General features: G+C 38.4%; 1 protein-coding gene across 1 annotated transcript in view; it reads left to right on the plus strand.

Moving 5' to 3' along the window:
- The window catches only part of ALG9 (ALG9 alpha-1,2-mannosyltransferase), a 128,861-nt gene that overhangs the window by 82,810 nt on the left and 18,503 nt on the right, over positions 1-27,548 (plus strand). The window contains exon 14 of the mRNA XM_036747968.1: positions 19,037-19,167. Within this exon, the coding sequence (XP_036603863.1) occupies positions 19,037-19,167 (131 nt within the window). The remainder of the gene's footprint in view (positions 1-19,036; positions 19,168-27,548) is intronic.

Consider the following 27,548-nt stretch of genomic DNA (forward strand, 5'->3'; position numbering starts at 1 on the left):
AGAAACACCAAAATAATCTTTTTGGTATAACTCTTAAGTCAGATTTAAATTTAATCTAATCTTTTGATTTTTGAATTGCTGATGATGCTGGTTGTAGAAAAGGATTTTTGTATTTTTCAACTTAAGGCTCTAGTAGATTTAAGGGGAACTTGATTGTTCTTAAAGTCATTCTGATCTTTAAACATAAGGCAATAGTCAGTTGGTATCGTCAGATACAAATATTTATCTAAGAAATCTTGTTTCAAAGAAGTCGTGTGATTATTTTTGTTGTTTGTTCATTTCAGTAGTGTCCAATTCTTGGTAAACCCGTTTGGGGTTTTCTTGGCAAAGATGCTGGAGCAGTTTGCCATGTCCTTCTCCAATGGATTAAGGCACATAGGGTTAAGTGACTTGCCCAGGGTCACACAGCTAGTAAGTGTCTAAGGCTGAATTTGCACGTAGGTCCTCCTGACTCCAGGGCCAGTGCTTTATCCACTGCACCACCTTGCTGCCCCATATTCATTGTTTCTTAGAGTGCAATAATGTTCTATTAAAATTATATGCCTTAATAGATCTTCATGTATTGTGTTTCCTTAAAATGGTATATACTTATACAGTTACACATGGATAGCAGTAGTTCTAGTTCTAATTGAGGATAGATTCATAGGTAGATTCCAAAAGCCCTTGGGCCTCCAAACATTATCTAGCTGCCAAAGCTGCTACATTTACCAGTGTCCTAATAATCATACTTTGGCATTAGTAGCTTCTTGACACCAAAGAGCTTAAAAAGACTCCTGAATAGGTAATCTCATTTCCCTCATAAGTAGTTATTATCATCTTTATTTTACAGATAGAAAAAATAAAATACAAAGTTATCTATAACCATGGATCATTGCAGATTCTTTCTAAAATATGTATATTTTTTATTCTAAGTTCAGTGCTTGTGAAAATGTATCAGTGATAGAGAGCATCAGGAGTATGGAGGACAGAATTAATACATATAATGAGGTTTATTTTCAATTTCTAATGAAATTCTTATTCTTGTTTCAAGTTATTTATTTTAGGCCATAGAATTATAGTGCGTGAAGGAACATACAGTCCAACACCTTCTTTACAGATGAAAGAATTGAGACACAGAAAACTGAAGTGACTTTCTCAAGGCCATGTAGCTAGTTAAGGGCCAGAGCTAGGCCTGGAAGTGAAGTCTTATTCCTGGTCCATGGAATTTTTGTTTTTACTTTAATGTACTTTCTCCTTTTATTAAAAAAATTTTTTTTCATTGATGGGTTTTTTTTTTTTAACATCACCATAGTTTCACTTTGTACCATTTTCACTTCCCTTTCCAGAGAGCCATTCCATATAATGGTGTTTTTTAAAGATAAGAAGAAGTAGAGGAAGAGGAAAAATCAGCATAATGATCAATACGTTGAAATAGTCTGAAAATATGTGCAATAAACCTCTGTAGACTTCCCACCTCTGCAGTGGGATGACAGTGTCTTCATATCTCTTCATTTGAGTCATATTTATTCTTAAAATTTGCAGCATTCTTTTTGACTTTTGTTTTTGGTGTGGTTCTTTTCATTAACACTGTTGTCATTGTATATATTGTTTCCTTGACTGCATCGTACCTCACTCTGTCAGTTCATGTAGACCTTTCCATGCTTCTCTATGTTTATCACATTCATCATTTCGTATACTACAGTAATATTCCAATTCATGTACCACAATTTTTCAGTCATTCCTCAATTGATGTACATCTACTTTGTTTCCGATTTTATATTATCGTAGTAAATATTTTGGTGTATACAAGGACTTTGTTCTTATTAGTGGCCATGTATAAGCATAGTAATTGAATCTCCAGGTTAGGTAGTATGGATATTTTAGAAACTTTATTTTAATAATTCCAAATTGCTTTCCAGAATAGTTGTACTCATTCACAGCTCCACCAGCAATGCACAAGCGTACCTATCTTCCCAAAACCTCCCCAGCGCTGACTATTCCCATCTTTTATCATCTTTGCCAATTTGTAGAGTATGAAGTGAAACCTCACGGTTGTTATTAATGATTTGAAGTGTTCTTTTACATGGTTGTGTTAATAGTTTGCAATTCTTCTTTTGAGAAATTTCTTAATATACATGAATCACTTATTGGAGATGAATTTTGGTCATTCCATGTGTATATACATATACAATACAAACACATGCATATCTACAAATTATTTCAATATCTTAGATACCAAATCCTTATCAGCAAAATATGATACAAAAATTTTTCTCCATCCAGCTGTTTCCATTCTTATCTGGGTCCATTAATTTTGTTCGGGAGTTTTTCAGTTTCATGTAATAAAAGTTATCTAGTTGATCTTTTGTAATTGCCTTTGTTCCTTGTTTGGTTAAGAATATATCTCCTGCCCATAGCTGTGAGAGGCGCACAATCTGTTTCTATTAAGATCACCTATCCTTTCTATCCCTTTAGAATATATTGTGGAATGTGGTGTTAGGTTTGGTCCAAACCTAATTTCTGCCAGACTGCTTTCCAGTTTTTTTAGCAGTTTTTGTCAAATGGGATGTTCTTTCCTGAATAGCTTATAGTTTTACGTTTATGAAGTTTTTTCCTTCATTATTCCCCCTTCATCTTGACTTCTTTTTACAGTTTCCTTTAATATTCTAGTTCTTTTATTTTTTCAAATGAATTTTGCTATTGTTTTATTGAGATATATTAAGTATCCCTTTGATAATTGTATTGGTATAACATTAAAAGTGTAAATCAACTTTTGTAGTCTTATCATTTTTATTATATTGACACAATCCATCCATGAACACTGAATAATCTCCCCACTGTGTAAGTTATTCCTTAATTCTCTTAAAAGTACTCATAATTGAATATATATACAAGTATTTTGTGTGTTTTGGTAGATTGATCCTCAGATACTTTATGTGCATTTTGTGGTTATTTGGAATGGAGTTCCCCTTCCTATCATTCTTGGATTTTGTTCTTATCATATAGAAATAATATTGATTTTAGCCCAAAAATTTGTTGAAGCTGTTGTCTCAGTTAGTGTCTTTGAGGATTCCTAGGATTTTTTAAGTCAATGATATTATCAGTAAATAAGGATTTTTTATCCTCTCTTTATCTGTCTTTATTCTTTTAATTTCTTTCTCTTGTCTTATTATTATTACTATTGCTTTCCAGAACTTTATCAAATAATAATGAGGAGAGTGGGTATCTTGCTTTACTCTTATATTTATTGGGAAAGGTTTTAATGTATCTCCATTGTATATGATGCTTGCTTTTAGTTTTAGATAGATGCTTTTTATGATATAAAAAAAGGTCTTTCTGTGCTTATACTTTCAGTGTTTTTAGCATAAATGATGTTTGGGTTTTTAATATGATCAATTATCTTGATTGTTTTCCTAATGTTGAATTGTCCTTGCATCTCTGATATAAATCTAATTTGGTCATAATGAATGATTTCTTGGATGAATTTCTAAAGTCTGACAGGATTTTAATTAAAGTTGTAAAATCTGTATTCATTAATGATATCAGTCTGTAGTTCTCCTTCTGTGCTTTATCCTTCCCTGGCTTAGATATTAGAACTATATCTGGCTCATGAAAAGGATCTGGTAGAGTACTTTTTCAGTTTTTGAAATTTATGAAGTATTAGTATTAATTGTTCTTTTAAAATTTGATAGATTGGGGCAGCTGGGTTGGCGCAGTGAGTAGAGCACTGGCCCTGGAGTCAGGAGGACCTGAGTTCAAATCAGGCCTCAGACACTTGACACACTTACTAGCTGTGTGACCTTGGGCAAGTCACTTAACCCCAATTGCCCTGCCTTCCCCCCTCCAAAAAAAAAAACCCAAAAAATTTGATAGATTTCTCCTGCAAATCCATCAGAAGTAGGATCTTTTTTTCTTTGATAGTTCCCTTATAGTTGGTTCTTTTTATTTTTCTGAGACTGGATTATTTAAGATCTCTCATTGGTCTTCTGTTAGTTTGGATATTTTATGTTTTTGAAGGTATTCCTCTATTTCTTTTATGTTTTCAGTGTTGGTGGCATATAACTGTGCATAATAGGTTGTGATAATTCTTTTTATTTCATCTGGCTTTGTGATTTCCTATTTAGTGTTTTTTCCCCCCAGCTATATGTAAAAACAATTTTTAACGTTTGTTTTAAAACTTTGAGTTCCAAATTCTCTTCCTTCCTCCCTCCCAACCCCCACCCCCCGCCCATTGAAAAAGCAAGCAATTTGATATACATGTTTGTGGCTTTGTGATTTCACTTTGCTACTTTGCAGATTTGATTTTCTGCCTCTTTTTTAAAAAATCAAATTGGCTAAAGGTATATCAATTTTATTAATCTTTTCAAAGAACCTCCTTTTAGTTTTATCATTTCTATAATTGTTTTCTAGTTTATTCAGAATTTCATTGTTAAATTTACATTTGTGTTTATGACTTCTGTTCCTACTTCCTAAACTATTTTCACGGTGTTGTGATCTGTAAAACATGTATTTATTATTTCTGCCGCTTCAGATTTGTTTGCAATATGTCTGTGCCCTTGTACATTTTCAGTTTTTGTAGGAGTTCCAGTAGTGCTAAGAAATATGTATAGTCTTTAGTCTTTCCCATTAGAAAAGATCATAAATCTTTTAGTTTTAGTTTCTCCATCAATTTGTTCAGTTCTGTGTTTTCCTTTCTTATTTATCTTTCTGATAAGATTTATCTAAAATTGAGAGAAGGATATTAAAATTTCCGGCTACTATCATTTTATTGTCTGTTCCTTCTTTTAATTCAGTTAATTTTTCCCTTATAAATTTAGATGCTAAGGCATTTGGAGCATGTAACTTTAGTATTGACATTGGTTTGTTGTCTATGATACCTTTTAGCTGTTCCCTTGTTTGTCCTTTTTTTTTAATCTTTTGAATATTTGCTTTTGCTTTATCTGATAGCATGATTGTAACTCCTGCTTTTTTCATTCATTTGATGCATAATAAATGTTCTTCTGGCTCCTCATTTTTATTCTATGTATAGCTTTGTTTATGAATGAGTTTCTTGTAAAGAACAGATTGTGGAGTTTTGTTTTCCTAACCAGTCTGTCACTTTTTTATTTTATTGGATTGTTTAATCCATTCACAGTGAAAGTAATGGGACTTAAGTATATAATTTTCTTCCAGTTGTCTCTATTTTTTTTTCCAAATTAGGATTTTCCTCTTCTTTTCTTTTTTTAAAAATTTTATTTATTTATTTTTAGTTTTCAACATTCACTTCCATAAAATTTTGAGTTATAAATTTTCTCCCCCTCCCTCTGCTCTTTCTTCTCCAAGATGGTGTATAATCTAATAGAGGCTGTACATGTACAATCACATTAAACATATTTCCACATTAGTCATGTTGTAAAGAAGAATTAGAACCAAAGGGGAAAACCACGCCTTTGTTCTTTTCTACATACAGCACTGTGTCCCTTCAGTTGTTTTAACTTAATCTCTTTTAAGGCAACCTTATTCCCACTAGCTTTCTTCTCCTCACTTTTAAACACTACTCTTCCCATTTATTATTCCTTTCCCTAATTTTGGAGTTTCACTTACCAGCTTCTTTTTTAATTTTATTGTTTTTTTAACTGGTTATTTGGGGGCCATCTGTATCTTGTCACTGGACCCAGATAACTCCCAAGGAGAAACTGAAGCAGAGTGACTTTGCACAACCCTCACTTAAATCCAATTCACTTGCAAGTCATGGCATCACCTTCCTGACGTCATGGTCCTCTTCAAGAATGAAGGACAAACGACTACAGACAACAACTAGCTATTTAGTTCTTCACTTTTTTTCCCCTCCCAGTTACGTAAAGTAAAAGCTTCCTCTCTAGACTTCTCAACTTATTTTACTATTATTTTTTTAAATTTCTTTTTCTAAAAAGAGATGTCTATCTTTCATTCCTTTCATTATTTATTTTCATTCCTTTCTGTCTATTCTAGAATTTTTTATTCTTTGAGTCATGTCCCTTATATTATTTAGTCTTTCTTAATCTCTGTATTCCTCATGGAACTAAAGCTGCTAAAGTATTATTGCCTTGTATATCTTAACCCCAGGCCCCTTTTTGTGTTGGGCCTCACTTTTAGAAATACATCAATTCCTACAGGTGATAGAGAGGATATTGCCCTATGGTAGGAATTTCCCTTTGTCCCTGATTGTGCAATTCATTATTAACATTTGCCCTCCCCATTATCATTTTTTTCCCCATTTGCCTTACATTCTCCCCAAATCCATACACTCCTAGTCTTCTGGGTATCACTTGAGCTCTGAATCCCCTTCTCCTAAGGCAAGATGAGTGATCCCTTTAATGTACCAAAATCCCTATAAATTATACCTATAAGGTCCCAGTCTCCCTTTATAGAATATGTTTCTTCTCCCATGAGGGCATTCATTAGTGGTACCCCTTCCCACCACTGAAACAAGTTGTCTCCATTTCTTTCCCTCTTTTTTCAGTCCCTCCCTTTTGTCTCCTTTCCCATTCTCCTGTATGCTCTCTTCTTCCTAAGAGTCTAGAAGAGTTATTTTTCTTTCATTCTTAGCCTTTGACTAGAATAGGATGCATCACATGTTTTCCTCTAGTTTCTTCTTCTCTTTCCCCATTCTGTAATTTAGTCCTACAAAAAAAAAAAAAAACCTTGATTCACTTGTATGTAGAGTGTTGGGAAGTTCAGTCCATCATATTTCAGGGTTATTTCTCTACTAACACTTCTGTTTGACTTCTACTATCATCCTTGTCCCCTTCTGTTCTTTAGAAAAAAATCTCTTAATGGTCTCTCTATTGTTTTGTGATTGTTGTTATCCTTGGTTGTTGTATTTATTTACTCTTATATTACTGTTCTCCGGGGTATTTGTAGAGCAGATAATTTCTTCAGGTCTGGTTCTTTTACTATGAGTGTTTCAAATGCCTCTTTTTTCATTAATGGTTAGGCTCAGTTTTGCAGGATAGGTAACCTTGGGTTGCCTCTTAAGCTCATTTGCTTTTCAGGATATATTTTTCCATTTTATCTTGTAGTTTTTGGAGGGGTTTATATTTGAATTTCTTTACCTTTATATTTGAAGATCTTTGTCCTCAGCGCTTGAAGAATTTGTTGTTTGTCAGTGGAATTGTTAAATTTAACGCTGTGTCTTGAAGTTTGCAGCATGTGGTTTATATGGAGGCAACATTTGGATTCTTTTGATTGGCCCTTTATTTTCTGTGTTCAGAACAGTTTTCTTGTGTTATTTCTTGCATTATAGTGTTCAGGTTTTTTTTTTTTACTTCCTATGTTCTTATGAGAGAATTATATTCTTTAACTTGTCTCTACATATCTTGTCTTCAAGACAAATGTTTTACTTGTACAGATATCATGTTTTCTTTTAATATTACTGCCTTTTGCTTTTCTTCTTCTAGATTGTCCTTTACTTTTGGGTATTTGCATCCCCAATTCAGTTGTTTTCTCTTTTATTTCTTTGCGAACACTTGCTACCTTGGGTTAGTTTTTTTGTTTTGCCAGTTATTTTTGCTGGGGGGTGGGGCGGGAAGGGGGGTGGGGCAGGAAGGGGGGTGGGCAAGGTGCACAACTGATCCCAGTTGGATTCTGGGCTCCTTCCCTCAGGCTTAGTGGAGTGCCACCACAGCCACACCTGTCCTGCCCTAGTTCCCTCAATACCTCAGTTCTCTGGCTAAGCTCTGTTTTGGCATAGAGTGCTGCCTCACAGCTTGAGCAAACGTCTACCTTTTTGATTTCTGCTAGAGCATGGTGGAGTAAGAGGTGCTAAATTAGTGCATTAGGGGTTAGCTGGTCCCTGCCTCTGCCATTTGTTTATTGAATTGTTACCTCTTTTGGGTTTTTGGTGTCCTAGATTGTGAAGACAACTGAAATTGCTTTATCTCTTATGTATGATCCCTATTTTGGAGAGGTTTGAGGGGTTGCGAAGATTAGATAATTTTTGCGAAGCTTGGCATATAGTGTTGTATAAAGGCTAAATATGATTATAAATGGCTAGTCTTCCTTCTTGTCAGTCCCCTTTTTTTAAGCATTAATTTATTTGAAATCCAAATAAGTAGGTCATTACTCTGTTTTGGGGGAAGATTTGACTTGGGGAGAGATTGCTATTCTGAGTTGTGTTGTCAGTTTACAGCTTGGCATTACCACATTATTTCAAGTAACAATTTAAGAGATGTCTAGAAAACTCACTATACTCATTTGGAGCTAGAGATTTCAGTATTTCTTACAAAAATATTTATTACAAATTTTCAGACTGTATAGTAATGCATTTGACAGATTGATTTTCCTTACTTCGTAGATTTGATCATGTCATTCCAATAATTACTGTACATATTGCCTACTAAATAAAGTTTGACTACTGATTTCTCCCACAATTTGGTTTCACTCTACCTTGTTCTCTCATTACTCCATTCCAAATGAGCTATTTCTTAACTAAATTGGACTGCTTACTGTAATAAGTAAACGTCCACAAATGTCCCATAGCTTCCTGACTCCAGCCTTTTTCTCATTTTTTTTTAATGCCTGGAATGCTCAGTTTCCATGCCCTTCCCCCTTCTCCCCATTTCCACTTATAATCCTACCCATCCATCCCTTATAAAGTCTAGCTCAAATGCCATCTATTTCATTAAGTTTTCACTTATACCACTCTATTCTCTTCTAAGTCAATAATGATCTATCCCCTCTCAGACTTTCCATAACAGTATAGTTATTTGTGTTTATATTATATCCTTCTCTGAGACTATAAGTTCCAAGAAGGTGGTGGCCATATATTATTTAATCTTCATATGCTTTCAGTGCCAAAGTTCAAGAAAACAGTTATATCTCATTCAATCTTCATAGAAGTGCCAAGCGTGGTACTTTGCATGTATTAGGTACTGAAATATTTGTTGAGGCTGAAAGTATTCACTAGTGGAAAGTATTCACTAGTAGAACTAGAACTTACCCAAAAGTTCTGAACTTTTAAAAATTTTGACTATTTTAATGAAAAAATTTTCTGAAATATACGTTTGTTTGCATTCTTAGAAAGCAGACTTAGTGCAATTATAAAGTAATAAGGTTGTTCCCACAACTTGCAAATAAAAATTCATTTTAAGCATCTTTTATACTGGGTCTTCACTTTCACCATTAGTTATTATATTGTGATGTGATTTAGTGATTCATTGACTCGACTTGTTTTCACAGAATTCCAGAATTTGAGAGGTAGAAGGGACTCCAGCAACTGTTTCTCCCAGCTTGTATATGAAAGGAATCCCCACTATCACATAGCTGACAAGTGGTCATTTATCCTCAGCTTAAAGATTTCTAGGGAAAAAAGGAGGCCACCACTTCTTGGGGAAGGCCATTCCACTTTAGGACCCCTCTAATTCTTAAGAAGTTTTTCCTGACATCACATACACACACACACACACACACACACACACACACACACGTGTCTATCCTATCCTATGAAATCCATGAATTGAGAATAAGTGGAAGATGTTAGAGTACTACTAAATATATCCATCCAAAATTGCCATTTTCACCTAAATATGATTCTCTCATTTCTTTATCCTCTTAGTTCTAAAGTCTCCCGTATCTGGAGAGAGGCACAGTGCTCACTGAACACAAGTCTTGAGAACCAGGATTAGTTGAGTTTAATTCCTTATCTAGCCATAGGGAAATCACTTAAGTTGTCACATTCTTTATTTTAAAAAAATGTTTTGTTAATTTTTTTTAACACAATACTACTGTCTCCTCCCAACAAACTCCCATGTTGTATAGAACCTCCCTACACAACAAAGAAAAACAAATTTCCCTGCTGCAGGTCTCTCTTTCCTCCAGGCCAGCCTAGACTTCACAACCAAAGTGATCTTCCTTAAGTATAGGTTTGATTATACTTATACCACTCCTCCCTGGTTCCCCACCCACCCCATGAATTCCTGTGATTCCCTGTTTCCTCCACAATATAAAATCTCCTCTTTAAAAGCCCTTCACAACACTTTCATTTCCAGTTTCTTTAAACTTTGCTCCCATCTGTGTCCTCTGACCGAGCATCACCGGCCTTCTCTCTGTACCTCTCACGTGACACTTGATCCTCTGATTTCTTTGCCTTTTAGCCGGCCGTCCCCCATCTCTGGAATGCTTTCTGCCCTTCTCTTCACCTTCTGGCTTCCTTGAAGACTCAGTTCAAATCCTACCAGCTAAGTTGAATCCTAGGATCCAGAAGACCCTGATTCAAATCTGGCCTCAGACACATGACTAGCTGTGTGACCTAGGGCAAGTCACCTAACTTCTCTGTGCCTGTGTTTCCTCCATTGTAAGTGGGGATGATAACAAAACTTACCTACCTTGATTGTTGGGAAGATCAAATGAGATAATATTTGTAAAGCATTTGGCCCGGTGCCTGGCATATATTAGATACTATATAAATACTTATTCCCTCTTTCTGAGCTTCTGCAAGAGCCTTTCCAGGTCTCCTCCCTTCCTCCCCCTTTTTCCCCAGTGCTCATGCCTTCCCCCTGAGAAGCAGGCAAGGCACTCCCTACTGCCCTTTATCCATCTTGTATGTGCATAGTTTGCATGTTTTCTCCCCTTCTAGAATGTGAGCTCCAGGAGAACAGGGACAGTGGTTTTTGCTTTTCTATCTATTCTCGGCTCTTAGCACTGTGCCTGTCATATACTGAGCACTTAAAATGTCTGTCGACTTAGTCAAGCAAAACAGCAACCTCACCTAATGCCATGTAAGTTGTATCCACAGTCTTTGGCTTCTGCTGAAGGAAGGGAAGCTTGTGTCATCATCAGTTTCCTGGAACCTAGGCAAAACATTATCATATATTTTTGTTTTCCCTTCTGTAATGAATGAAATTAATGAATGAATGGCAAAAGCAGTTATTAAGTGCTTCCATGTGCCAGGCACTATGCTAAAGATAAAAATACAAACAAGCAAGATAGTCCCTGCCCTCAAGGAGTTTAAATTCTAATAGGAGAAAACAATACTTATAAAGGAGCTATAGTTAAAAAACAGACATTGAGGCATGGTTTGGGGATGGCTAGGAAGTGGTGTTTTGGCCTGGTTCCAAGCAAGATGAGTTGAAAGCACTCCTATCAGAGTCATTCAGTCAACAAGCATTTATTAAACGCCTGCTATGTGTCAAATACTGTTTGAAGTGCTGGCGATACAAAGAAAGGCAAAAAACTAGTCCCCCCAAAAGCTCATAGTCTTCTAATGGTTCAGGTACTAGAGAAGAAGCCATATAGGGTTTAACCTCATGGTTTATTTAGCATTACAGTGAATTCCAAAGGAGTGCCAAATTTGTGCCACATGTTGCTTCACTTGAGAATTAGCATGGTGTAAAAGACAGAGAAAGACTTTGAAGACAGGAATGCCTGAGTTCATGTCCTGCTTTTGAGGCATAATAGTTCTGTGACACTGAGCAACTCACCCAACTTCTTAGTGTCCAAGGCAGCTCTCTAGGACTATGAGCTGCTGTGCAATTGTGGATCCACAGGGGCTGAGGTAGTTTCCTCTCTGGGAGTTCCCTACAGCAATTATAGATCTCAATAAAATTTTATGCATTTAAAAACTGGACATTTGAAAAAGGTCAAGTGTAACTAAACATGAAAATATTAGATGTTGGTAGGACTCTGGGAAGACAGTACATATATATAGTGTTAGTAGAGCTATGAATTGGTCCAACTATTCTGAGAAACAGTTTAGAGTCATACTACACAAGTCACTAAACTCTATACCCTTTGACTCAGCAGTACTAGACAGATGGAAAGATCCCATATATACAAATGTAACACCCCTTTCTGGATTTTCCTGTCCCTTGTATAACCTGACTTGTGGATTAGATCTCCAGAGTCATGACTATTCTTTTGTTCTGCTACTGTAACTTGTAAGCCCCCCTGGTGACTTTCCATTAACAATGAACAATCAGTGGATAGACTTAATATAGGTCTCATCAAAGGCTTTTACTATAAGATAGTACAGTAAGACCAGATGGTAAAAACAGTCCCCCAAGTATCTGGAGTGTACTCTTCCACAAAGACATACAACCTCTGGGAAAAGTAGAAACAAACTTAGAACACAGTGGTAGTAGGGTGCATTTGTAGAATAGAATATACATGTGACAAACTCACTACTTCTGGTATTAGCTCTTTTCTTTCTTTTTTTTCCTTTCCTTCCTTTCTCTTTCTTTCTTTCTTTCCTTTTTTCTTTCTTCCTTCCTCTTTCTCTCTCTCTTCCTTCCTTCCTTCTTTCCTTCTTTTTTTCCTTCCTTCCTTCCTTTCCTTCCTTCCTCTCTTTTTTTCTTTCTCACATAGATCTCTTTGGGTACAGCTCCTTTCTATGCAAGTTGCTGTGCTGGACTTCCACAGTCTGCTGCTTTCTTAAGTTCATAGCTAATATCCTTCTCAAGTGTGAGGGATCATGCTCCTTGAAGCTTCCGTGTCCTTCAAATGACCATTTCTCCTTATCCACGCTTGTCCTTGTTATATCTCTCTGTTTCTGATTAGATGTATTTTCTGGCTGTTATTGGTCTTGTATCTCAGATAACATAGCCAAATGCTGTTTAATTTTTAAGTATTAAGTTATTGTTAAAATCAGTAATTGACAAATTCTGTAGAATAAGATGATTGAAACATTTTAAAATATTTAGTATGTATTCCAGGGAGTTATAATATCAGTTAAGAGTAAATAACACATTTAGCTGGGGACACAATTTCTATTATTTATCATAGCCCTAGGGTTTCCAGTTGTAATCCTATTATTTGTTTTGGTGATTACATACAGGACAGTTAGTTGTGGTTGATCTCATAGCTCCTCTATGCCCTCTTCCTTCTCTCCCCCGCTCCCAACCTTAATGAGTTCTGTACTTTGTATGCAGAAAAATTTATAATGCTCTATGGGAAGTGAGATCTGTTTTGTATACAGAGATGATTTCTGTACACTCTCCCCTGAGCTCCACATTGCCCCTCACCAGGCATCTATTTTTACCTCAACTTGCGTCATTGTTGTTCCAGCTGATTGATGCCTCAATGTAAATCCGTATCCTTGTCTTCTTAGTAACAAATAGGCCTCTAGCTCAGGCAGCTATGCTGGCAGCAGGATCAGGAGAGTGGTGACACCCGAAGTCAGGTCATTGGCATTGTCCTTGTAGTCCTGAAGTACTGTTACTGCAGAACTAGTAGTTCATGTGAGTCCTCTCTAGTTCAGCTTTTATCCTATTTCCCTTACAGTCTTTTCTTAGTTCTTAGTCTACTCAGTATCTCTGTGACATTTGTTCCACATCTCCCTCTGTGAGACTATTTCCTACTCTTTGTCCTTACAATGACCTCCAGTCCTCAGACCCCTCAGTACTCTCCCAGGCCAGCTCCCTGCCAGTAGCCACTGTCTCCTCTTTTTCCCATGCTGACCTCTTGGTGAACCAGTTTAACTCTATACTGTCATCTTCCCTTGAGTCCCTGGCCCCCTTATCTATCATATTGCTGATTGCACCATACCAATCTTTAGCCTTTGATCATTCCTATCACCTTCACTCCTTCACATATGCTACTGAGAGTTGGTGGAGAAAAACCACAACTGTTCTGACAGGATCCACTACAAATTTATGTTATACAGTCTCAATTGGACCCTCATTGCTGCTAGGCAATCCTTCCATACCTCCCATATCAACTCACTTTCTCATATTCCACAGCAGCTCTTCAACCTTTTCATCCCTCCTCAAATCTCCCATGGTTCCCTCTTTGCCCTCTCTCAACTTTGCTCTCTCAACTGAGAACTTTGCCCCATATTTTATTTAAAAATTGAGGCCATTTGCCTTGAGTTCCCTCTTCTCCCCTCTTCTTTGTTTCCCATCACTCAGGTACCTTCTGCCACTATCTCCTTCTTTACCCCTTTCTCACACAAAGCCTTACTTCTTACCAAGGCTCACCCTACCACATGAAAAAACAATCCCACTCCATTTCATGTCCTCCAATGGATTGCCCCCTCTGTCATATCCACTCTTATCATTTATCTCCAGTTTTTCCTTGTCTACTGGCTGCTTCCCTACTGCCTGCAAACATGCCCTTGTCTTTCCCTATCCTTAAAAAAACCTTCACTTTGGATCCTTCCATCCCTACCAACTACCATCCTATATCTCTTCTGCCCTTTGTGGCTAAATTCCTTGAAAAAGCTGTCTATGATAAGTGCCTCCACTTTCTCTCTTCACACTCTCTTCTTAATAATCTGGCTTCCAACCTTATCATTCCACCGAAATTCCCTTCTCCAAAGTTACTAGTAGTCTCTTAATTGGTAAATCCAGTGGACTTTTCTCTTTCCTCATCTTCCCAGTGCCGCAGGCTCAAAACGTAGATGTCAGCCTTAATTCCTACTATCTCTCACTCCCCACATCTAATCTGTTGCCAGGGCCTGTCGATTTCACCCTTGCCACATCTTTCAAATACACCCTCTTCTCTCTTCAGACACTGCCACCACCCTGGTACAGGTCCTCATCTCCTTCAGCTTGAACTGTTGCAATAGCTTGCTGATGGGTTTATCCGCCTCAAGACTCTGCACTCCCATCTAGCTGCCATTTAGCTACCAAAGTGATTTTCCTAAAGCACAAGAACAACCATGTCATACCTCCTCCCACCACCACTTAAACTCCAGTGTCTCCCAGTCCTCTCCAAGATCAAATATAAAATCCTCTGGTTTCAGAGTCCTTCATAACCTGTCTTTCCATCCCCCTACCTCTTCCAGACTTCTTACATCTTAACTCCCTGCATATCCTCTTTGATCCAATGACACTGGCCCCCTAGCTGTTCCTCAAATAAAACACTCTGTCTCTTGGCTCCAGGCATTTTCCTTAGCTGTCCGCCATGCCTAGAATGCACGCTCTCCTGGCTACCCAGACTGCCTTCAAGTCCCAAGTAAAATCCCATCTTCTATAGGAAACTTTTCCCAACTCTTTAATTATAGTGCCTTCCTCTTTTAATTATTTCCTATTTTCCCTGTATTTAGCTTTTTTCTATATATTTGTTTTCTTGTCTCCCCCGTTATTGGATTGTGAACTCTTTGAGGACAGGATCTGTCTTTTGCCTCTTTTGCTATCTACAGCATGTAGCAAAGTGCCTGATGTGTAGTAACTGGTGCTTAAGAAATATTTATTGACTGATATGCTTAAGACGTGATGGTATATTGTTATTGCAGTTACCAAATCTAATGGTGTTTTCTTAATCTTCATGTTTCTTTACCCCTCTGTAGCATTTGATTCAACTTCCCTGTTGCTGTTGAGGATACAATGATCCTTCCAGTCCCCAGCTTCCCACATTCGGTGGCTTCCTCTGCTCTTTGCTCTCACACCATGTATCACAGTTTTTACCAAATCCTGTTGTTTCTGTCTCCATAACATCTCTGGTATACATCCCCTTAGCTCTGTACACACAACCACTGCCACTACCCTAGTTTAGCACCTCATCACCTTGCTCCTGGACCATGGCAATAGAAGCCTCATTGGTCTCCCTTCCTATCTTAGGCATCTCTTTTCTCCAGTCTGTCTTTCACTCACTGTTAAAGTGATTTTTTCTAAAATACAGGTCTGGCCATTTTACTGCATTACTCACTATAAATCCTTTTGGCTCTATGATCTTCAAGACCAAATACTGCTCTGTTTGGCATTTAAAGTTCTTCCTGCCTGGCCCCTTCCCCCCTTTCCAATCTCCTTACGCTTTACTCTCCTCCCATGCGCTTTACGGTCTGGCTGTGCCGGCCAGCTTTCCTCATGTGTGACGCCCTGTCTCCCATTTCTGATGCATTTTCGCCTGCAGCTTGGTATGCCTGGAATGGTCGCCCTCCTCATCGCTGCCTCTTAGTTTGCTAAGCCTTCCTTCAGGTTTTCGGCTCAATTCCCATCTTCACTGGAGGCCTCTGCTGGTATTCCTAAACACTAGTTATTTCCCCTCTAAGGCTGCTTTGTTTCTACTTTGTATGTGTAATGGGGGTATACAAGATACGTACCCAAGAGGGCCCGTTACTAGGTAACATTAGAAGAAAGGGCGCTAGCATTGGGGAGCCCTGGTTGTGTGTCTTGCAGACGCCTTTATGCGTTCATGTTGTCTCCTGCAATAGCATTTAAGTTCCTTGAAGGTAGAGCCTGTTTTCCTTTTGCTTTTCTATCTCTAGCCTATAGCTCAGTGCCCAGAGTGTAGTAGGTACCTAACAAATGCTTGGTGATTGATTGCTCAAGTCCAGCCTCCCTTCCTAATGTTTAAGCCTTTCCATCATCTGTCCTCACCCGTTCGATCTTGTTTTCCCCTATTCACAATCTGTACCTTTTACTTCTGTTAGATTTCATCACTTCACCTGCCTACAGATATGCACCGTGCTCTTTCCGCTTCTGCTTTTCAGCATGCTGTATTTCCACCTACAGTACCCTTCTTCTATTGCTTCATCTTAGAATAATTACATTTTCTCCACGAAAACTTTTTCCAACACTGTTCACTTAAAAAATAATTGATAATCACTTGCTTTACGCAAAGCAATAAACTAGGTCTTAGGAGGAGATAGCGTCTAGCTGGGCACACACTGTACCTTCGTGGAGCTGGGAGTCTCACAGACAGCTTAGATATTTACACAGGTAATTAATAAATAGTAAAATGTTCATTGTAGAGGTGCAAAACAAAATGCTAGATGAGATCATAGATGAGGAAAGATGGAGGAACGGGTTTAGAGGAATGGCTTAATGAAAGGGGCTTTTGAGATGAGCTTTAAACCACTGGGAGAGGCAGTATGATGTAGTAGTGGAAAGAGAACTGGCTGGGCAATTCCTCCTTCTTTGGGGCTTTGGGCCTTTGCTTTTCCTTTCTTGGCCTCAGTTTCTTCATCTGTAAAACAAAGGGATTGGACTAAATGATCTCCATTTTTCTAGTGAACTTTGAGTTTTTGTAGTTCTGTTGCATTTATACTCATGACCACATAGTATATCAATTAATTATTCTGTTTTAATATGTTCATTTTGCTTCTATAGCATAAGTGTTAGTCCCTTGAGATCAGAAACCATGCCTTATGTTTTCTTCCTCCTTATCCTCTACAGTGCCTTACTATCTTGAAGGACATGTGGATCACGCTCAGTAAATAGCCATTGATTGGCTGATTTGATTATGCCAAGCCCAGATGATATGTTTTGTTGTCTTAAATAGCTGGTACCACCCCGAGAGGCTTGAGAGCTTGGAGTGGTTAGAATATTACAGCATTGCGAGTCACTCCTGTAGTAGGACACCTGTCATGGGCAAGTAGAAAACTGGATTAGAGAGCTACCCTCCCAGATTGTAATCTAAGGAAGCTGGGCTGGAGCAAAGGGCAGAAATGTCAGCCTGGCATTTCAGAAGCATGCCCAGGAGCAGGGGAACAGCAGTGCAGGCTGTCCCTACCTCTTGCTGGTTCTATTTGATTGCACAGACATGGCTCTTGGGAACTTTTTTCTAAACTCATTTCATGTTTGTAAAATGCATGGGAGCCATGGAGTGGGTGTTCAGACAATAAAAACTGCTGCCGGGAGTGTTTATGCAAAGGATCATTTTTAGAGAGTTCTGCGGAATGGAATTGGTTCTGACGTCAATTCTCAGTGTGCTTTCTCTCCCCTGGAGGAATAGCCCATATGTAGAGACAGATGTGAGACTGAAGCCCTATTTACATATAAATAATGCTGTGAGAGAATGAGAACATTGCTGTGAGCTGGGGGGAAAGGGGAAAGAGGATGGGAAAAACAGAGTTCACTGGTAGGCCAGAGACAATCAACTTTTCTTAATGGTCTTCACCTAAATTGAAGTTGACAGTCCAGGAGGCCTTCTTTTTTAAATTTTAGGAAGACATCTAGTTTGAACTCTGGAAAGCACTGTTCTTATGATTTTTTCTCTCTCATGGCTCTACGGCTAGCTTTACAATTCCTTCTGAAGCTAGCTGAACCAGGGCTGGTAGTTTCCCAACTCTCGGTTTCCATTGTACCTTTTAGAGGCAGATATCTGGCCCAGAGGATAGAGCCCTGAGCCTGTGGTCAGGAAGACCTGAGTTCAGATTTGACTTCAGACACACACTAGCTGTGTGACCCTGGGCAAGTCACTTAACCTCTGTTAGCCTGGTTGCTGACTGTAAAATGAGAATAGCACATACCTCCCAGATTTGTTTTGAGGACCAAATGAGATAGTATTTGTAAAGTGCTTAGCACAGTGCTTGGCACATAGTAGGTACATAATAAACATTTATTCCCTCCTTCCTTCCCCTGAGAGTCAAAGGACTTTTGGAGTATCCTCTTCTAAATTGATGAGTTTTGTGAAAATAACAGTCCCCACGATATTTGAAAAGAAATGTAGCATTCAGTGGGATTCATATTCTTCCGTGAGCACTGGCAGTTGGGAAGTGCTTATTATAAGTTTTTTTGGCCACTATTTTCTTTTCCTGTCCAAGGATAGGTGCTGTGATAGCAGGGATGTTGTTTCACTGATCTCTGCTCATTTTTTGAAGTAAAAGCTCTGTGGTGTTTGCAGTGCACACACCTGTGAACCGTGTTGTCTGACTGATTCAGGTAAATGCTGTGGCTCAGTGAGCAGAGTTAGGAGGACCTCCTTGGTTGGCATTTGTGTTTAGTCATTATTCCTCCACCTCTGCTCCCCTCAGTGCCTATAAGATGTGATGAGTTGAAAGTGAGAGTGAGCTGATGTGTTTCCTGAGGTACATATTGACTTAGGATCATTCTAAGCATAGTAACATTTGCTGTGGTGGCTACAAGTCCTGTGAACTTGGAGTCATTTCCAGAGGTACGCTAAGCCACAGGTCCCCCATGCTGGATATACCTGCATATTTAACTGGGTTAACACATCCTCCCCAGGTTTCTAAACTGTTATAATCCAACACAAGTACGTGTGCTTGAGGGAATACTTGTGATCTTTGTGTCAGTGTGTTACTATGGAGGCTGTGGATGATTTCTGATTCTTGAGACCCTTTGGAAATCTCTGAGATTTCAGGTGACATTATATGCCTTTTACAATCTTGTTGAAGAATTGTATCTTATCTCTATTCCAGGTTGACATCAGCAAATGCCATTATTTAGTGGATTTAGATACAGTAGCAGAAACTCCTCGGGAGCCTAGGTATTCATCCAACAGAGAAGAGTGGATCATCCTTGCTTACAAACCATTCCTTGATACTTCCAGGTATGTGACTTTAATCATCTAAGAGGCAAGTGTTTACCAGGGATTTAAAAAAAATAAAGGAAATATCGGTTCTGAAAAACAAATATATCCATTGAGTTTGCTATTACATGCTATGTTCCATGCCTGTGGATATCATTTCCCTTTGCAAGAATGGGAGAAAGGTATGTTTGTTCATGTCTTATTCAGGGCCAGGCTTGAACATTATAACTTTAATAATTTATCACAGCTTGTTTGTATCATAAACCCACTGTTGTTGACTATTGAAAAAATTGGATGTATCCAGGAGTTATGCTAAAAATATCCAATAGTTTTGCCAGTTATTGTCCCCCAAAAGTTTTTTGTGCTTCCCACCCCCAAGTGTTATTCCCTGTGTTTTAGATAGCTAGCTTAGATTACTGGGTTTAAAATTCAAGCCCAGGTTCTCCTCGTCTTCAGTCCTTGACTCACATTTCTGGCCCTGATGTTTAACCTATTCTGATATGATGTGTCCAGTTACCTCTTCTTATCTTTATCTAATCCTTTTTCTTTAGCTTTGGAAATATAAATGAAGGCTTCTTTTTTCTGATCAATAAAATGTGAAGCATGGTTTATCATGAGCAAAATAGAGGAAGAAAGGGGTATTCATTTGCCAAAGGAAATCTAGATAACTGGTTAACACTTTCTCCCCACCCCACCCCCAATTTTTTTTTTTATTTTGGTTCAGGTAAAAAAAAATTTAATTTGGGAACTCCATTGTGGGAACTCCCTCTACCAAAGCAGATTGCTAGCTATAATTTATAATCTTAGAATGGTTTGTGGGGACACTGAAATATTATGTGACTTCCTGATAGTTACACATAGTCACATACATGTGTGTGCATGTATACACACACACACACACACACACACACACACACACACACACACATTTGATCCTCAAAGCAATGTCTAAAGTATGTGCTGTTGCTGTCTCCATTTTACAGATGAAAAAGCTGAGGCTTAGAGAGCCAGCCTTTTACATAGCTAGTAAGTACTAAATGTGAGATTCAAACCCAGATCTCCCCTGACTCGCCATTAACCTTGCTGTTTGTCATACACTTGCCTTCTTAGGTGGACTCAGAAGTAGAAATGTGTGGTGGAGTAGGGCTGTGTAGTGGGAGTTTTAGGTTGATTCCCAAATTAGGAATTCCTGAACGACATCACAATCTTGCAAACCCCCTTTCTCCCTAGGGCAAATGAGGCAAGTGTCTACGTGTCTTAACCCAGTGAAACAGTGTTCTAGGCAGCTGTTTGCTTGTAGAGGATATTTATGCTGCCCTTCTCCCCATCTGCCTAGCAGTCATAAGACCCAGATCTCATAGAAGCTCTGTATACTTGCTTTCTGTTGGGTGGAGGGTTAAACTACTCTATGTGGCAACTTAAGTTTGTTCAATGTCATGTTCTCATTTTGGAATTGAGGAAACTAACGTTGCCCCAGGCCTGCCCTGTCCTCCTGTGCTGATGTGGCAGCAGGACCTGGACTCCAGCCACAATCTGTGCTATAATAAGGAGAGACTTATTGCAAGACAGTGTACTGATTAGTGCCATGGTCAAAGCAGAAACCTTTTGAACAGTGAGTGAGGCTGGGAGATGTCATTGGGGGATGTCTTGCTCCTTTCCATATTTGAGCTACATAGATCACCTTTGAAGTTTGAAATGAGGGGCACTTATTTTTTCCATTGATGGCAAAACAGCCCGGCAGGTAGTGCTTATCTGTGGAGAGCCACAGGACGAGGGGAAGGGATGGAACATTTGTACATTTGTAACTGGAGATCTTAAAGCCTTCAGAATAAAGAATAGTTTGTGTGTGTTGCCTCTTCACCAGCTCCCTACATAGCACAGGGCCGATGTACACACAGAATGTGATTGAGTGCTACTTTTTCAGATCTCTGTATGGTCCTTTGTCATTCCTGCTGGATAAAGGTATTGTAGGGAACATATTTGGGAAGCTCTGGAATCTGAGTGCCCTTTCTCTGAGATGCTACTTACTGCCTCCCTGAGGAGTGAGCAGAGAGTAGAAATCAAACAGGACCTATGTCCAGGCAGAACCTTTAGAACTAAGGGACCCTGGACTCTTTTCCTCCATTTCCCCTAAGAATTTATTTCAGGCTTCATTCTGTATTGGAAATATAATATAAATCTTATGGATTTCTTCCCCTAGCTAAGTTATATCTCCTATTAATCTCCACATTCTCCACAAAGAGCTTTTGCTGTAAGTTGACACAAAGTGAGTTAGCTGCCTACTACATAGAATAATGCAATAAACACATCCAATTTGCATTTCCTATCTATAATATTAGAAGATTTCTGAAGTAGTTTCTGAAGGAGCTGGACTTCTTCAGCTGCCAGCCTGACCATGAACCCCATGCCATCTGCATGTGTGGGGTTCCTGATCTGTCTGGCCTGCCTTTTTTGTTTAGATGAGCAGAAGGGCATAGAAGGTCACTGAAAAGCAGTACATTTTATGGAGACATTTTGTTTCCTGTATATTGCAGTAAGGGCAGAGATTCAGTGAACACGTCCCAAGTTCAGAAGGAGAAACCTGTTGGACAAGGTGCAGATCTTTGGACCAGGTTCCCCAAATGGCCTAGCCTGTCTTTTCTCTGTACTGGTTTTCTTTGCATTTTTTCTACTTGGTATTAGATGGCATGCACTGACCTGACTTATACAAACAACAAAATACTACAATCCTGGATCCTACGTGCTGTCGTGACAATTTGTTTACCTGCCACATATCTTGACGTGTCTGTGGCTGACTTTAGCCCAACTATTACAATTTGGTGGCATCTGCAGAGTTCCTGAGTGCTGTGGGGATTCTAGAATGATTTACAGCCTTCTTCCTGAGGCCATAACGCTCAAGTCTGAACTCTCCCCTCCAGAGATAACCATGGTTTAGTACTCAACTGTTTATGTAACAAGTAAAGGTAACCCTAGCCCTTAATTTCCATGATCATACATGAAACCTATCTCTCTGTTAGGTAGTGCCATAATAGCAAACTCTTTTTCAGCTTTTGGTTTGGAAAAAGGGAGGTTTGAGGAAGCTTTTCATATTTCAAATTCTAGGGTGTTTTTAGGAAAGGAATTTCTCAAATGTGGCCTATGTACCTGTTTCTAGATACAAATTTATTTCCTTCACCATTTACTTTCGATTTGTAGGGAGCCAGCATGGAAATGTGTGGGATTTTCTAGACCAAAACCTGACTGATCTCACAGCTTCAGCCATCAGTCAATTAAATGTCTTGATTAAATGCCTATGGGTGACCAGATACTATAGAAGTTTCTCTAAGGAAAACAAAATTAGTCCAGTGGCTCTTAACCTTTTTTTGTATCACAGACTGCTTGGTGATGCATATGAGACCCTTCTCAGATTATTAAATAATTGAAGGAAATGCTAAATTTCAGTTAGAGGCTAGCAAAAATAAATGTTATTTTTTTCCCATCCAAGCTTGTAGACTTCCTGAAGTCTTTCCATGGACCCTAGATTATGAATCCCTATATTAGACACAGACCATGATTTCAGGGGTATGTTCATTGTAGGAGTTCAGAGAAGTAAGAGATAAGCTAGAATTTGGAGGTTTCATGAAGAATATAGGGCTCAGTTGATGGTGTAGGTGACACTTCATTTGGATCTTAAGGGGATAGGTAAGGCGAGGTAAATTCCCTAGCTTATGGAGGGATGCATATAACATGAGCAGTGGGAGCAGAGTTAGAGAATCATATATGTGAGGTGAACAGTTAGGAAATGTCCTCGTGATTTTTCTTATTATCTATTTAACTTTGTTTTTTGTGATATGGCACTGTTCTAAAATGACAATGAAGCCAAAGTAAAGTTTGTTTTTTAAAAAAAATCAGGACTATTAAAACGAAGAAAAGATAGCTGAACATCATTTCCCACAATCCATATTCATAATGTAGTTTACTCAAAAGTTTTAATTTGTTCACATTCTTTTCTTGTTCTGTGGGTTGCAGTGGATCCAACAAGAATTGATCGTGGCCTAACAAATGGGAAGGAATTCAGGTTCAATGGTTGGTAACAGTGGTCCTCAGAAATTAGGAACCAGAGTGTGTGACCAGGAAGATCGAGAGCAAAGGAGCCTCAGAACTGGAAGGGACTTCAAAGGTCATATACTTTAGTCCTTACTTAAGTAGGAATTAATTCTACATGTGATCATCCAGCCTCCACCTGAAGACTATAGTGATGAGAAATCCACTACCTCCCAAAGCAGCCTGTTCAATTTTACATTGATCTTCCTGACTAATTTCTGTTTCTTATCCCAAATTTTACCCCCTAAGGCCAAGTAAAACAAATCTAATCCTTCCACATGACAGTCCTGTAGCTACTTGACTATAGCTATCATATTCACCCTAACACAGTGATACCAAACTCAGATAGAATTGGGGACTACTAAATCATGCATAAGGCTTCCTGCTTACTACATGTTAATTTAGAAAACCACATGTTAAGATTATAGTCTATTGAGTTTTTATTTATTTTGTTAACTATTTCTCAGTTACATTTCAATGTGGTTCTGGCCACAGCTACATGTTTGACATCTCTGCCCTAAACATTCCTAGCTCCTTCAACCAATCCTCTATGGCATCAGCTCTAATCTTTCTGCTCACTGACTTTCTACTCTATCAGCTAAGATGTTGAAGGATACACTAAAGCATTTATCTGGTTCTGAATCCATATAATACCATCACCAAGGACATATCTCTCTATTTTGTTCTCAAAGATGTCATAAAATATTGTCAAATGGCTCAGTAAAATCTTGGGGGGGGGATGAGGCTAGTCTGACAAATCTGTCCTTAATAAATCCATACTGATTCCTAGTGGTTAGTACTTCCCTTTCTTAATTAATGCTCAAAAATCACCCTGTAATAATGTCTTCTATAAATTTTCAAGGAATTGCATTCAAACTCCCTAGTCTGTTCTTTGAAGAACTCTACCCTTGTGCCTTTTTGAAAATCAAGACATTGACCCTCCTTCTCTCATATTTGAAAGATCCCCAACAGTGACTCAACAAAGCTCTCATGACCAGCTCTTTCATTATCCAAGAATGTATGTCGTTTTATTTGATAGTACCAGCGATAACACCTTGGTGACTGAAATTTATTGAAGGCAGCTAGATGCTCTCTTACCATTTCCTTATTTTGGTTTCAGCACCCTATTATTCAATTTTCTTCTTTTTTTCTCCAGTTTGAAGATAATTTTCCTTGATAAAGAATACAGAAGCAATATAAGATTGACTTGAGTAATTGTGCCTTCACTCCACACTCATCAGCCCATATACCCCAGGCCGAGGTTCTATCCAATCTTGGATTTTCCTATTCCTACTAATATAGTTTTTTTTTTAAAAGTAAAAGTAAACTTTTTTGTTATCTGTAGCATGCATTGCTAGACTCAAAGGTAACACCAGCCTCAGGAGTTTCTGATTAGCATGAATGTAGGAAGGGCCTGCTTTCTGCTGGAATTGTTAGGAGAATTCTTTAGGATTGTGATAAATAGAGAAGAATAAGGAAGCCCCAGTCTCCTGTGGGAGCAACTCTCTTAGGGTGACCGGGTTGAGGAGAGTATTTGAGGGAGTGGCAGCCTAACTTCCCCATCTTTTTTGTGTTCTAGCCAAACTGGATTAAACGTTTTGCTCTCTTTCTTGGAGCATTAGAGACTACAGATGTAATAAGATTGAGTAAAACCCGGGGTTATATGGCACCAGTGACTGTTTCCCCCAATCTTTTCTCTTATGATGATGGAGGTGATTACCCTATCACTTTCCTCATCACCTCTACCATACCTGTAATTATCTAACTTTCTAAAGGATGTTCAGACTCCTAGGATAATCCACTGTAGTTTGTTGGTAATTTTTTTCTGAGGCAGGGGGAGTCTAAACTAGTTGACAGTATCACTTTAAAAACGAGGCACATTTGTCACTCTGTGGCTGTCTTGCATTACATACATTCTAAAATAAGACGGTACTTTCTTTTTCCTTTGAAGCTTGATATAATTGCTACTTGTATAAAATAGCTTGACAAGTGGGCGGACATAATGCCAACTCTGAGATTCCCTAGGGAGGAGTGAAGCAGAAGTGTTGCAATAAATTACCAGCTTGCTGGTGAACTAGTCTCTATCAGTGGTGGGAATATATGGCTCCTAGTGTCTGGAGGGAAATGCCTTTCCATAATGCTAGAATTGGGCTCCTGTACCCCAGAGTCAGCTTGTGTTTACTGAAGCAAATTGTGATGCTGCTGCTGCTATGAACAATTACTTTCCTCCCACCTTCCTGTAGAGAAGGAAACTAGCTCTTTCTCAGGTCCCCTGCTTTTTGCTTTTATTCTGGATCTACAGAGTGTAAGATTTGAGTTTCCCTATTTTAGGATACATTGGTCTTATCTGAAAGAACTTTAGGCTTGGCTGGTTAGCAGATTGAGGCTAGAACTTGGGTCTTAAACAGTATCCTTCAGAGATTCATGATAATGATAATAACAGTTTCTTTGTATAGTATTCCATAGTTTTCAAAATGCTTTAACTACATATATTATCTCATTTTGATCCTCACAAAACCCTGAAAAGTAGGCATTTATAAATAAAGAAACTAAGGCTCAGAGTAGTTAGTTAGGTGACCGGTCTCCATGCCACAACTGGCACGTGAGCAGGTTACATGGAAAAGATAATCTCAGTTTTAAACATTTTAATTTGAGATGGGTCTTGTGCATTTTCCAAATCCAAGTCGAGTGCTCTTTATACTGTGTTTTATATGATAGAAATAGGGCCCATTGCAGAGGCATATGATGAGAAGATCCAATTACCCATTTCCTTTTGTTGCCAGTTTCCTGGTGGGAGCCCCTTTCTATTCCCATAATCCAATTCAAAAGACCCCGGCAGACTCAGGGATTAATAATAATAATTTACATTCATATAATGTTTTATGGTTTGTAATGAAACCACTATCCCATCTAATCATCCTAATGACCTTATGAAGCAGGTAGCACAATCATTATTCTCACCATTTTCAGAGGAGGAAAAGGAAGTAGAGAGGTTAATATAAGTTGGATAAGGTCATATAGCTAGCAGCAGAACCCAGGGAGCTGAGCCAGTATACTTTCTATGGTACCATGTTTCTTCTTCAGTGATAATGCCTTTTGTTCTTCTTTCCCTGTTGGTGAAAATACCTTGTTATAGAAATATTGGCAAATTTTTTATTTGTTGACCTCCTGCCAGTTTTAGTTATGCATCTTCTCTTGGGTAACATGGGTCAGTTGAGTTTCAAGCTAAGTTTTCTGAAGATTTGGTTTTTCTTCCACTATTTTCACTACTTTATGAAGTAATAGTGTTTGATAAATCAAGAACATAAAGTACTTGGAGAAGGACTCTATTCCTCAAATACTGCTGGAAAAACTGGAATGCGATTGAGTAAAAAATAGGCTTAGACTATTGTAGCAAATGCCACGATAAGTTTTAAATGGATAGATAAAAGGCCACATTTTTTTTAAATAGAGGATAATTAAAGGAGTTACCTTTTTACAAGGGTAGCTAGTGGAGAGAATTTTTCACCAATCAAGGGACAAAGAAGATCATAAGAAAGAAAACAAAATGTTAAATACTCAAGTCAGATCAAGAAGCATTTAGTGAGTACCTGCATGCCAATCACTGCTAAACACAAGATACAAAGAACAGCCGAAAAAAGGCCCTGATTTCAAGGATTTCACAGTCTAATGGAGGAGACAACATACAAATCTATATAGATTGATATAAATATGCTTATATCTATATCTTGTTTATACATAGGTTACATATATCCTTTTATCTACCTGTCTGTCTCTCTATATCTGCGTATGATGAATTGGAGATAATCTCAGAGGGAAGGCACTGAGATTAAGGAGGACTGAAAAAGGCTTCTTGAAAAAGTTGGAATTTTACCTGACACTGGAAGGAATGCAGGAGATAGAGATGAGGAGAGAGAGAATTCTAGCCATGGAGAGCAGCTAGACAAGACACCCAGAATTAGGAGATGGAGTGTCTTATGCAAGGACAGCAAGGTGTCCAGTATCACTGGATCACAGTTTACATAGAGGGGAGTAAAGTATAAGAAGACAGAAAAGGGGTGTGTGTGTGTGAAGGGCTTTTAACACCAGAGGATTTTATATTTGTTCCTAGAGATGGTAGAAAGCTACTGGAGTTTATTAAATAGGGTAGTGTCATTGTCAAAACTTGGAGAAATCATAGTACTCCCCTCCACATACTCCACAATTCCATTTTCTGCAAGAAGCATTTCCCAGTCCTTAATGCACTTTAGAAAGATAAGTTTTGCAGCTGAGTAGAGGATGAACTGGAACAGCACCTTGCAACCCACAGTTTAAGAATC

This window comes from Trichosurus vulpecula, chromosome 2 (assembly GCF_011100635.1).
Source record: "Trichosurus vulpecula isolate mTriVul1 chromosome 2, mTriVul1.pri, whole genome shotgun sequence".
Classification (NCBI taxonomy): domain Eukaryota; kingdom Metazoa; phylum Chordata; class Mammalia; order Diprotodontia; family Phalangeridae; genus Trichosurus; species Trichosurus vulpecula.